The sequence below is a fragment of the Xiphias gladius genome, chromosome 11, assembly GCF_016859285.1.
Source record: "Xiphias gladius isolate SHS-SW01 ecotype Sanya breed wild chromosome 11, ASM1685928v1, whole genome shotgun sequence".
Classification (NCBI taxonomy): Eukaryota; Metazoa; Chordata; class Actinopteri; order Istiophoriformes; family Xiphiidae; genus Xiphias; species Xiphias gladius.
This window is the reverse complement of record NC_053410.1, coordinates 25419295-25431648: the sequence shown is the minus strand read 5'-3', so window position 1 is coordinate 25431648 and position 12354 is coordinate 25419295. Positions and strand designations below refer to the sequence as shown.

The window sequence follows — 12354 nt, the reverse complement described above, 5'->3', positions numbered from 1 at the left end:
ACACTCACTGAAATATGTGCATACATAGACTCATCATATTATACACAGAGCTACTGTATATGTTAGGGTAAGTCGTATCTCCAACTTTCAAGGATAATTGTAACACTTGTCCACCATCTTGCCTCCAGCTATCCCCTTCAAGACAAATCTTCTTACTCTTCATTCAGAATTGTAGACTGTTCAACAAGCCTTACTGTGTATTTTCTGTGTTTCTTCCATCGACCTGAATCGTGTTGTTTTTCTTGTCTGTGCATATTTTAAAATGACTGGCTATTAATTTACTGGTTATTAAAAGTCTCACTGAGGCTGTAGTTCTGTGTCTAAATTTTGTAGTACAGTAGATGTACATTTGTCCTAGCATATGTGTAAAGAAAAACAAAAAAACAGCACTATGCATAAGCTTTCCAGACAGTGTGGGGAAAGAAGTTTAGCCGCTGGGAAAACCTTGTGGAACATAGTCTAACCATGGGTTCGGGCATTATTTTAATAAAGATTAATGTACGATTGTAGATGTTTACATACATCCACACCAAGGGTGACATACCGTTTATTACTTCTACAGTTACAACCCTACTGACAGAATAAATGCACATAGTATACAAAGTAGATTAGTGAGTGGAAAGTGGTCCCTACCTGGAAGACAAAACTCCGGGCATAAGCGTGTGAGGGCTGCGACGGCGCCTTGTCTCCCGCTCAGCCCTCATGAGAGTGTCCCCTTCCCTGATTGGCGGTTTTGAAATACACCGCCTGTGCTCATTGGTCAGTTTTGAATAGCTGCAGCACTGCGATCAATTCAAAAGAGTATGTGAGCAATCCAGCGGTAAACCGTGCGCTGAGAGTACACATCGCAGTGAGCCCGGCATATTCAGGTAATTATTATTATATTTTACACAGGTCGGAACAAGAGCTGAATGATCTATCATGTTAGTTGAAGAAGCTCGCAGAAAGAATCAGGATAGAAAGTGGGTCAGTTGACGCTAGAAAAGAAATAGATGGTAGGCACAGCGAATTCGCATTAGCTATGCTAACGTTGGGGACCTTGTCTTGCTCGCTAAGAATGAAGAAAACTGTAAACGTTAACGGTAACCAGCATAAATCGCTGCAGTCTCAAAACTGGCTGTAGTTAACAGTTAACTACAAGCTAATGCCAAAAAAAAAAAAAACGCCCGAAAAGTACAACTCAGTTACATTGCCCGAACAGCACTGTGACGGTAATGTAACTTCAACGTTAATTTGCTGCCAGATTCAGTCACCGATTATGTGTCTGTAAGGTAAAAAAAAGCATATGGTGCACTGCTGTAGATGGCTGGATTAACTGTTAGCAACATGATGTGACGAATCCGAGCTGTTGATAATGTCTCTGCAAGTTATGTTAGCCTCTCACAGCGTTGTTACTCGCTACATTTCACAGTGTCCGTGAAATAGTCACCTTGACCTAATGTCACCGGCTGAAATGTCGCAGTAATATAATATTGAGTATGTAATGAAACGGTAGCATTAGCCAGAGCTACTGGGAAGTAATATTAGTTGTTGAAATTTGACACCAAGTTTTTTTCTTTTTTCTTTCAGGCAATAATGGAAGACTACTTGAAAATAGAGAAAATCGGAGAAGGTTGGTCTAAATGTTTCCTTGTCTTCATGTAAATCATTGAAACAAAGTAGTACAAATGTTTTGCTGCTGAAATTATTGAAGGCTTGGGCTTCATGGAAGTAAAGTTACATTGATAAATTGTTCTCAGCATTCCTTCCCTTACCATTATAGATACTTTAAACACCAGTGTCATGACTATAAAGTTTATTTGGGGCCAGTGTGGTCTGTTTCATATGATCAGAATTATGTCGGTAACTTGTTGCACTTGCAGGTACCTATGGGGTGGTGTATAAGGGAAGGCACAAGGCCACAGGGCAGGTTGTGGCCATGAAGAAGATCCGTCTGGAGAGTGAGGAGGAGGGGGTTCCCAGCACTGCTGTCAGAGAGGTCTCTCTGCTTCAAGAGCTGAAGCATCCCAACGTTGTACGGTATGCTCACGTTGTATGGCGTAGAGGTGGTGTCACAGAATTGGGTGTGCAAATCCTGTCAGGTTAAAGGATTTTAAAAATCACGTAAGATTTTCCATCTTTCAATCTTATGAAACGCCAATGATAAGCCATGGCAACTGCATTACATCCCAGTCAAACAGGCCCTAAAAATAATACCAACACATGAGCAAAATGTGGCCCTGTGGTCTGCCACTGTAGTTGTAGTGGCATATGTCAATTTTGACTGGTATGTCACTGTCCGTTTTTGGTAAGCTGCTGCGGTTTTACTGGTTTGTGAACTAATAAATGGTATGTCACTCATGTTCCAGTGTCACATACCACTGCACACAGATCAACGCCAACATGTCATTCAGAACTGACACCTGCCACTAGAACAGCAGTGGCGTACCATCAACCCATTTTCTGATCTCCGCATCTTTCATGCCACCAAGTTACTTTCAAATCGCAACAAGATCTCATCATTCAGCACCATGTATTGCCAACTTGTAAAGTAGCCCAGCATTAAATGCTACTTTTGTAAATCCTAAAATGTTAAGATTTTGTTCGTAATGTGTCAGCAATGTGTTGACTCCACTCTTAATATAATTGGCGTTTAGAGCTGTCCCCTAGAGGTCGATGAATGGGTGCATCAGTCTAGAAGACCCCGAGTCAGCTTGCATTTTGCCAGTTGACTCCCTGCACTATTTTTTTTTTTTCTTTTTTAAAGCTGTCTCACTGTACATGGTAATTCAGGAGCAACAGTGTGGCAGGCTGTAAACTCTACAAACTGATTCTTGTCTTAAAAAGACTGAACCGCAAAACTAACTGTGATGGAAGTAGAGACGGGTGATGGAAAAGGAAGGCAGCACTACTCCTTTCTCTTGACTGCTCCGGTACTTTCAGCTCTAGTTTCCGGCTGACAGTGCTATGAGCAGCCCAGCAGGAGAGACACTGTGTGGTGCGGTAGGATTTCATAACTGAGCGATTAACCAAAATGCCAACTTTTACTTTCTCTAACAGGGAGGAAATGTGAGTTTTTAGGTAAAACATGAGTTATGTACAGGATGTGTTATGTGGGCCGGCTGAACTGACACTATATTTGCAGGGAATTGAATGTATTCTGTATGTACTCTATGTACTCTGTATCCCCCCCCCCCCCATTTTTTTTTTTTTTTTTTTTTTTTCTTTTTTTTTAATAAAGATAAGGTGAAATGATGAGAAGACATCAGTAATCACAGTGTGTTGCCAGATGATGTTTTCAACTTTCATCCAGGGCAACTGCTTACAGTATAAATACCCAACCAAACACTTCACACACACACTATATGAGCAAATAAGAATAATTAGTTACATTGTATGAGAAAATGTGTGCGTAAATACAGTACGAACTAAGCCAGCAATTGTGTGTGTTTGTGTTTGTGTGTGTGTGTGTGTGTCTGTGTATATCCCAGACTCCTGGATGTCCTGATGCAGGAGTCTCGTCTCTACCTCATCTTTGAGTTCTTGTCCATGGACCTGAAGAAGTACCTGGACTCCATCCCCTCTGGCCAGTACATGGACCCTATGCTGGTCAAGGTAACTGTGTGGTTGTTATAAATAAATTCTCTCGGAAGTTCATGGTCAGTCTATGTGCGACAGCAGTGTGACAGTTGTATCATTGAAGTTGAGGGTTTCGATTTTGAATTGGACTATTTAAATTCAATTTTATTTATATAGCACCAAATCGTATAAGAGGTTATCACACATTTGAAAGAGAGAAGCACAATACAGCTTTCATATAAAGATGTATAGTGAGACTAATAATAAAACAAATATTTATAATAATAGGGCTAATAGTAACAATGAGACTAAATGTAGTAATAATAATTGAAGCAGTGGGTGTTAAGTTAAGATCATGGGGGCATTAGGTGGCTTGCAATCACAGATCTAGACTCTGCAGCTTCAGAGGCAGAAATACCTGCAGAAAGCGACAGGAAGAGAGAGGAGAGGGAAGAGGAAGAACAAAACTACGAGACAGAGGAGCAAAGTTAGTAACAAGCATTGATGGAATATGAATGTGTACAGAGGGAGAGGAGGACGGTGCATCATGGGAAGTCCCCCGGCAGTCTAGGCATATAGTAGCATAACTACGTGGCGGTTCAAGCCAAGCATGAGCCAGCCCTAACTATAAGCTTTATCAAAAAAAAAATGATGGAATAAAATCCTATCTAGGAACATGGTGACCTACAATTCTAACACCAGTCACATACTTTAAATTTCTGGGCTTATTAGTTGCTTTGTGGTAGTTTGTCTCATTCCTCATTCCAGTCTAGCTTGTTATAAGCCTGTCTGTGTTTGTAAAATATCCACTTAAAAATATTTGACTCACCTATAATAAAAGAGGGTTGTTATGCTCAGGTTTAAAACAGTTTGGGGACCACTGCTCTTCAAACAGATTAATGGGCCATTTTTCCTGTACTGTCCATTCGCAGTTTCACAACTCTAAACGTGTCCATGTCCCTGGTCATTCTTCTCCCCTCACCCTTTGTCACCTTTGCAGAGCTACCTTTACCAGATCTTGGAGGGCATTTATTTCTGTCACTGTCGTCGAGTCCTCCACCGGGACCTGAAACCCCAGAACCTCCTGATCGACAACAAGGGAGTTATCAAACTGGCAGACTTTGGCCTCGCTCGGGCCTTCGGAGTTCCTGTGAGGGTATACACCCATGAGGTGAGAATCCATTCACACACCACTGGGAGTCATGGACTAAAACTGCAAGGACAAAGTGGTCCGCATCATCAACACTCTGTGATAACTATATGAGGGGATATTTAATTAACAACATCAGACAGAAAGCCTCTAAAATGACACACACAACCCCTTGTTTGTGTTCTGAGGTTGTAACTCTTTGGTACCGGGCTCCAGAGGTCCTCCTGGGGTCACCCCGATATTCAACCCCTGTCGATGTTTGGAGCACTGGAACCATCTTTGCTGAACTTGCCACAAAGAAGCCTCTGTTCCACGGAGACTCGGAGATAGACCAGCTCTTCAGAATCTTCAGGTAGACACCCCAGAACTACGTCCGTTTAGTAAAACCCTTGTCAGCTGTTCAACTCCAAATGTTCGTTAAAACATGTAAAGTAGTTGTGTTAATGTAAAGCAGTGAAGTAGTTGCTGAAGTCAACATATTATCACAGTTTCCACGTTTGCCACAATAATTACAGCCAACTAATTCATTTCCATTTGAGTGATGCTGCTGTTGAAATCAGGCTCTGGGTTTTGCTCATTTCCAACAGGAAAAATATGTGTCAACCAAATTGTTTCCAGAACTATGGAACCAGAGGAACTAAACTGAAAACTAAAAGTCCCCTTTTCACATTCCTGTCCGTGTGTCCACTGTGTCTAAATAACTGTGAATATCAAGTAAATTATTCCCATGATGAATTAAAAAATGATGACTCTGTTTAAAACACATTTGAACCACAGGAGGAAACAACATAGCCATCATTGTCGTCATGTTGTTTGTATTTATTGTTGTGACTCTGATGTTTGAGATGGATGTAATGAATGGAAAAAATAGGAGACATGCAGAGGTTTCACAGGAGACAGAGTGTCTCCACAGTGGCGATCTGCAGAGACTTTGACTTTTGAGACTTTGGCTTAGTGTAACTGCCATGACACTATCAGCAAATAAATTTATATTTCTCTTATTCCTTCTTTGTTCTATCACCACTCCCTCTTTCCTGCTGGCTCTCACTCCCTATCCCTCTTCTATGCAATGAGTTGGGAAGCTGACAACCAAGCTTAACTTTGTTTTTTAACTCCAGTAAACATCAAGAAATGTCCGACCATCATCCTAATATTGATAACATTGTCACCCAGTAGCCTTCCTCTGTATTTTTTGAATGAAGTGGTACACAATTTGTATTTGCTTTAGCGTTTGACCAATCAGCAACATTTGGCCTTGCAAACCCCTCCCTAAAATTTCCTGAAGTACCAAAAAGTACTATCGCTGGAGCTGGGGTTTTGTTTGTTTGTTTGTTTGCTTGTTGTTGTTGTTGTGTTTGTTTGTTTTTTTCCCCCCCCTTAACCTGAAACTCATACAGGAACTAAATTTAGTCCCTCATTCCTCCAATCAAAACACACATTTAGTTCCTGAGGTTCTTGGTCCCTTGGACCATTCGTGTGGTGGAAAGGCCATGTAGCTGTCCTTCCCTGCAGGACCCTTTTTTTGAATACTTCTGTTTGTTATTTCCAGGACTCTGGGAACCCCAAACAATGATGTGTGGCCTGATGTAGAGAGTCTACCTGACTACAAAAACACCTTCCCTAAATGGAAATCTGGCAACCTGTCATCAATGGTGAAAAACCTGGATAAGAATGGCCTGGATCTACTGGCAGTAAGGACTACAGCTGAACCATTTAAGAACTCCATTCTGACTTTTCTGACTCTTATTATAAGTTAAATTGCCTTAAAAGTAGCATTAATTTGTTACATCTTTAAACTCTAGGCCTATAATGGTTGTCTGTGTAGTAAGAAACATCTGGCTTAATTACAAACATCACGTGTCTACATGACAAAAATCCGATAAACCAGAATGGCACTCAGTAGAGTGCATATCTCCACCAAAGCCAAACAGTCCCTCTCATGTCTGTGTAGCTCTTACAATAGAAAAAATGGAAAAGGGAAGTATTCTGATAACATAAATGATTTTATTTGTCATAAAATATAGTAAGTCATAAATAGTAGTCTGTGTGTAATGCAGAATCAGTGTTTTCATCCACCAGATCTGAATTATTACGTGGATCTGCACCAAACTGTACAAACTCAACACCATAAATATGTCTGATTTATTTATTTTTAACATCAAGATCCATATATTATTTCCTGAGAAATTGACAAAAATGTTGAGTAATCTCCCAAAGTTAAGGAAAGAGATTTTTTTTTAATAAAAAAAGCCTTCATCCACCTTTCTAATGGAATCTAGACCAAAATTTGATGGGTTCTTCCCTGGCCCATCACCCTTGTATCCACCAGGTTTGGTGCAAATCAGTTCAGCACTTTTTGCATAATCCCGCTGACAAACAGACACAGGTGAAAACATAATGATGCAGTAGTTCCTTGTTGTCTTGCGAGGTTAACGCTGGTCCTCCAAGTTTCTCCTCTTCAAACCAGTCAGTCAGATAAAAGTCCCTCAGAGTTAGAGTATAGATAAACTTAGTTTATCTTTTAGGGGGGGGGAACAGAATTTAGATCCCATTTAATAAGATTTGAAATCAGTGGTACTCCTGCTATTATTCAATAACTTTTAAACTTTACAATCCCAACATTCAATATATTCTGACTATATTTTTTAATAACAGCTCCTTACAGTATTTGTTCATTTGTGGTAGAAAAGACAAACTGCTGATTAGTCATGCCTGACTATGTAAAAACTTGCTTCAAGGAGTACTCCAAAATGTAGTTTTGCACCTCTGTACAGTTAGAGGACTTCTTTTGTCTTGTTCCCTCCTCTGACTGAGAATGATTATGAACATATTTATAATCAAATATGTGTTTTAGAAAGCCACTTTTTAAGACTGGATGACTAAATCTAGATTAAGATTTATTCCTTCTTTAGCTTTTATTCTGCCTATATTTAAAAACTGCTCACAAAGTCATTGGGTGGGGGTGAATAATTCTCATTGGCCCTGAATTTTGTTCACCTAAACTACTGGGTAGAGGACAAGGTTCGGAAAAACATTTTTCTGTTTAAATGTTCAATACTTTTTCTCAATAGTTTGATCACATTGTCTGAAACCCTTGTGCAATCACTACATCATTTTATAAATTGCAGCACAGCACTACATTTGTGTTGCATAAATCCATCACTCAGTCAAAACGTTGAATTCTTGAGAGTCTAAAGTAAATAAATTCATTGAGTTCATCACTGCGAACGGAATGAACTTTCCCTTTTATCATTGCTTAATCACATTTCTAAGGTACTGTGTCAATATGATAGACACTAAAATTCTCACTGAGACCTGCATACAATAACCCAATGATAAAGAGCACCAACAATAGAGCATGAACATGTTACTACTGTAATTTACTTGCAATGTGCTGACAGTAGGGCTGCAGCTAATGATTATTTTCGTTATAGAATAATCTGCAGAATATTTTCTCAATAAATTAATCGTTTGTTTTGTCTATTAAGTTTCCAAAAATAATGAAAACTGTCTGTTACAGTTTCTCAGAGCCCACAGTGACACCTTTTTAAATGTCCAAAACCCAAACATATTCACTTTACAGTGATATAGGACATGAAAACCATTAAATCTGCAACAGTTTTACTTGGAAAAACAACTGAAAGCAGTGATTTGATTAACAAAATAGTTGCTTATTAGTTCTCTTAGACTAACTGATGACTGGACTAATAATCTCAGCTCTGGTTGTCAGCTCTTTTTTTTTTTTTTTTGGACATTTCCAGATTCTTGAAACTACACATTTCTGCTTGACAGTTTGTGACAGTTGGCCAAAATATTTTGTATGTGACTAATTGCACTATGAGCATGTTGATGAATATGTTTTGAACGTATTACAGTTCAATGGAAAAGCATTATAATCTGTTTTGGTTACCAAGACTAACTTGGTGCATCACAAGGTCATTTGAAGATTTTTGCACTAACTTCCATTCGAAAGCAACAAGAAATGCATGTACTGTAGTGAGACAATGAACTCTAATTGTAAGAAGTGCACTAAGTGGCTTGAGAGTCTGAGAATTTTCATTTGACCACTGTGACAAACCCAAACTATAAAATATAGGACTGTGAATTTTTGTTAATTTGGCTAATTTGTTTGTGAAACACTGTTTTCACGTAACCTACCTGACAACTAGTGTTGGTCATGTGAACTAGCATGGAGGTTGTAATGAAACAGCTCTTCTTTCAAAAACATCCCTGTGTAATCATGAGACAGTCATAGTCAGATTTTAGCTATTTCAAGCTCTTATTGAGTCCTTCAGGCTGTCTTCACTGCCTAGTTTTGAAACGGGTTGTGATCACCTAATGTCACTGCACCTAAAACTGTCTCCTTTTTCTTCCCTGTCTTTTTTTTTTTTTTCTGTGCTGTAGAAAATGTTGACCTACAATCCTCCCAAGAGGATCTCAGCGCGGGAGGCCATGACACACCCGTACTTTGATGACCTGGACAAATCCACCCTGCCTGCTGCAAGCATCAACAAGATCTGAAACATATATACTGACTTAACATACAAACACATTGTGAATTGTTATTCTGTAAATACTTTTGTGTGAAAATCCTTGTAGACCTTTAGTAAAATTTTGTCTTTCAGCAATGTTTTTTCAATAAAACGGCACTTTCTGTGATTCTCAACTTTAAACTTCATATTTTATTTTATTTTATATATGTATCTTTGTGTGCGCGCGCGTGTGTACGTGTATTTGTGTGCACGCATATGTGTACGTGTATATGTATTTATACGTGTGTGTGTGTGTATATATGCATACAGACACAGACACACACACACATACAACTAGAGGTGAATGGAGTGGAGGAAGGCTGCATCATCTGACACTGAAATGACAGCTGACAGCAGTAGAGAGAGGAAGTTTTAAATTTAGCAGCGATAAGGATTGGCTCACAGAGAGAGTGGCAGAATTTGATTGATTTTAACTGAAAGAGTGACAGCCCACAATCAGCTGATTGGGTTGGAAGCATCACAGAGTGAGTGTGTGTAAATCGAGTGGCATGAAGACTGTCTTCCTGATTTTGGTAAGCATTTGACTAATCTCTGCTTTTTTTGTGTACTACTTGAGGATTCCACCTCTTTGTGCCTCGAACAGTGATTGAAATGAAACCACCAGAGAAGTTTAGAGGAGGGTCATAAAGGTGTCATAAAGCTATCGGTGTAAAGGTTCTGGAGTGAACTGAGACTCAAAAGCAGTAAATGTAAAGTTCAAAAAGGTGTTTTTACTCAAATAGCAGGGGGTCATAAACAGGAATTCAGTCTTGAGCAGGCAAGCAATGTTCACAGGAGGTATAACAAAGAATCTGGCAAGGGGCAAAGTAAACAGGAAGAGTATATAAAAGGGATGGGGTGGAAATGAGTAAAAACTCAGCTCACTGGTGCACATTCAAAAAATGTGCATCACATTAACCTGACAGACGCACGGATGTGGAAAGGTCAAATTTTACTCACTGCCACCTTTTCCCAGTGGCCAACAGCTGTAGGGCAACTTCTGTGGCCCAAAAAAGCATTTTACCATATACCATATAAAACACAGCTATAAGACTGTTGTCAGGACTCCACAATCATGACCCTTTCTATTACAGATTTCAAGATTTTTAAAGCCTGTCCCAGAGGGGGAAAATCCACTTCTCATAATACATCCATCCATTATGTTCCTTGACTTCACTGTCAAGCTGCTGCCTGGACCTGTGTGCCACGAGGGCATATCTGACAAACACTTGGAGATGAGGACATTCCTCATGTTTTTTTTTAAGGAGTTTTTTCCATGTCCGATTGAAGGGTCTAAGGACAGAGGGGGTTGTACGCTGTACAGATTTACAGCCCCCCGAGGCAAATTTGTGATACTGGCCTATATAAATAAAATTTTACCAACACAAACACCAGGTATGTGTGTGCGCCCGTCGTATTTGCACAGAGAAAAACTGAATGTAAAACATATCAAATAAAAATTTCTGAAATAATCAAACAAGGTAACAGACACTGCCTCATCTATAATAATGGTGATAACAACTGAAGTTCTGAAGTAAGGCCGCCAGCCACATCCTGCTCAGTCTGAGCTCAGCCAGGTGACTGCCCGATTTGCCCTCTCTTCTTTCCTTGTCTGCAACTGAATGATCATGAGAGCCGACAAAGATGTGGCTCCATTAATAACGTGACCCAGCTTGCTCCTTAAATTTTTCGATTTATTATGTTAGTAATTAACCACGGGTGAAAAAGTATTCAGATCTATTACTTAAATAAAATGACTAATCCTACAATGTAAACATCCTCCATTACAAGTATAGGATCTGCATTTAAAATTCTACTTAGGCTCTAGTAAAAGTACATCAGTGTTATTAGCAAAATGTACCTAAGTACTGATTATGCAGAATGACTCTTGTCTGTTATATTCAGTGTTACTGGAATATGATCACAGTGGCTTTAGTCCCAGTCTGTCCCTCTGTTCCCCTTGGCCTCTGTCTCCAGCCTCACTGTTCACTGTGCCCGGAACGTTTCTCCCCTCATCTCTTCAGACATGGTTGGATCATCTTTTCAGATCTCGGTTCATGTTTCTGTTCATGTTTCCTTGTGATTTCCGTGTGTGCCAGCTACCAGTGTGTTTTTTCCCCCCCTGGGCCTCAACCTACCCGTGTTCCTACCTGCCAGCTTGTCCACTCATCTGACTGTAAGCCTGTCTTTGCCTTATTAAAATATCTTCACTGAATCTGCCCGCGAGTCTGCCTTTGGGTGCTTTCCCTGCTATCCTCCAGCCAGCTTCCCAGCCAGCTAGCACTCTGCCGAGCACCCCAATTGACGCCCAGACGGGACCCCAGCTGGACCCCGAGTTACTTGATTTACCTGTGATAACCCATTATGTTGGAGGCCTGCTATGGGCTGATTCAGAGCCTCAGGGGGGTCATTTATGGTAGACCTCAGAACTATTTAACCTCAACTGAGTCTCCCAAAGAGACCAACCACACACCACCCACCAGTCAAGAGTTGAGCATTCATACGGAAGGTGCGTTTGTTAGTACATGTGACAAGAAAAGTGTGTCCACATTCATTAGACGGCTGCTTTTTCTCTGTCTGGCAAATCAGAAAACTCTGGGAGGTCTCTGAGTGATTCAGTGTGCGTGAGCCCAGGTGATAACAGCTCCTCTCATGCAGCACCCTCTCCTGGCAAGCAAGCACACGCCACAGAAGTGAACATGAACAAATACAGTATGATGACACAACGGACACAGTCACGGCAGCGCAAAGACAACACAGCTTTCACACAGACATTGGGTAAGCAAGATCTTTCAAACCTTCGCCTTCTTTCACAGCTGTGATGGAGAAACACAATCCGACACCGTCAGGGGGAGAAACTCCATAGTCTTCATCCTCATCTGCATCCAAACTGAGAACTGGGTGTTTTTTCTTTCTTTTTTCTACCTGCCACATGCTGCTGGTCACTGGTGGAGGCCTGGTGATGATGGAGACCCATATAATATGAGGATGCTGCAGTGGGAATATGTGATAGTTTGTGTTGATGATTTATCATTAATGATTCACTTGTAGATGTATTTCTTCCATATTGTCCCATGTAAAATAATTCTTATCTAACATCTAACTTTTTCCTTT

General features: G+C 40.2%; 1 protein-coding gene across 2 annotated transcripts; it reads left to right on the top strand.

Moving 5' to 3' along the window:
• The first annotated feature begins 772 nt into the window (after nt 1–772).
• On the top strand, nt 773–9381 carry cdk1 (cyclin-dependent kinase 1). 2 transcript variants are annotated; one of them, XM_040140162.1, is made up of 8 exons: nt 773–869; nt 1570–1612; nt 1863–2019; nt 3471–3594; nt 4559–4729; nt 4897–5060; nt 6258–6399; nt 9113–9381. In XM_040140162.1, the coding sequence occupies exons 2-8, from the start codon at nt 1576–1578 to the stop codon at nt 9227–9229; spliced, it is 912 nt and encodes a 303-aa protein (XP_039996096.1). In that variant the 5' UTR covers nt 773–869; nt 1570–1575; the 3' UTR covers nt 9230–9381. The 2 variants fall into 2 exon arrangements, with proteins under 2 accessions (XP_039996096.1, XP_039996095.1); XM_040140161.1 differs by lacking the exon at nt 773–869 and adding an exon at nt 975–995.
• The last annotated feature ends 2973 nt before the right edge of the window (nt 9382–12354 follow it).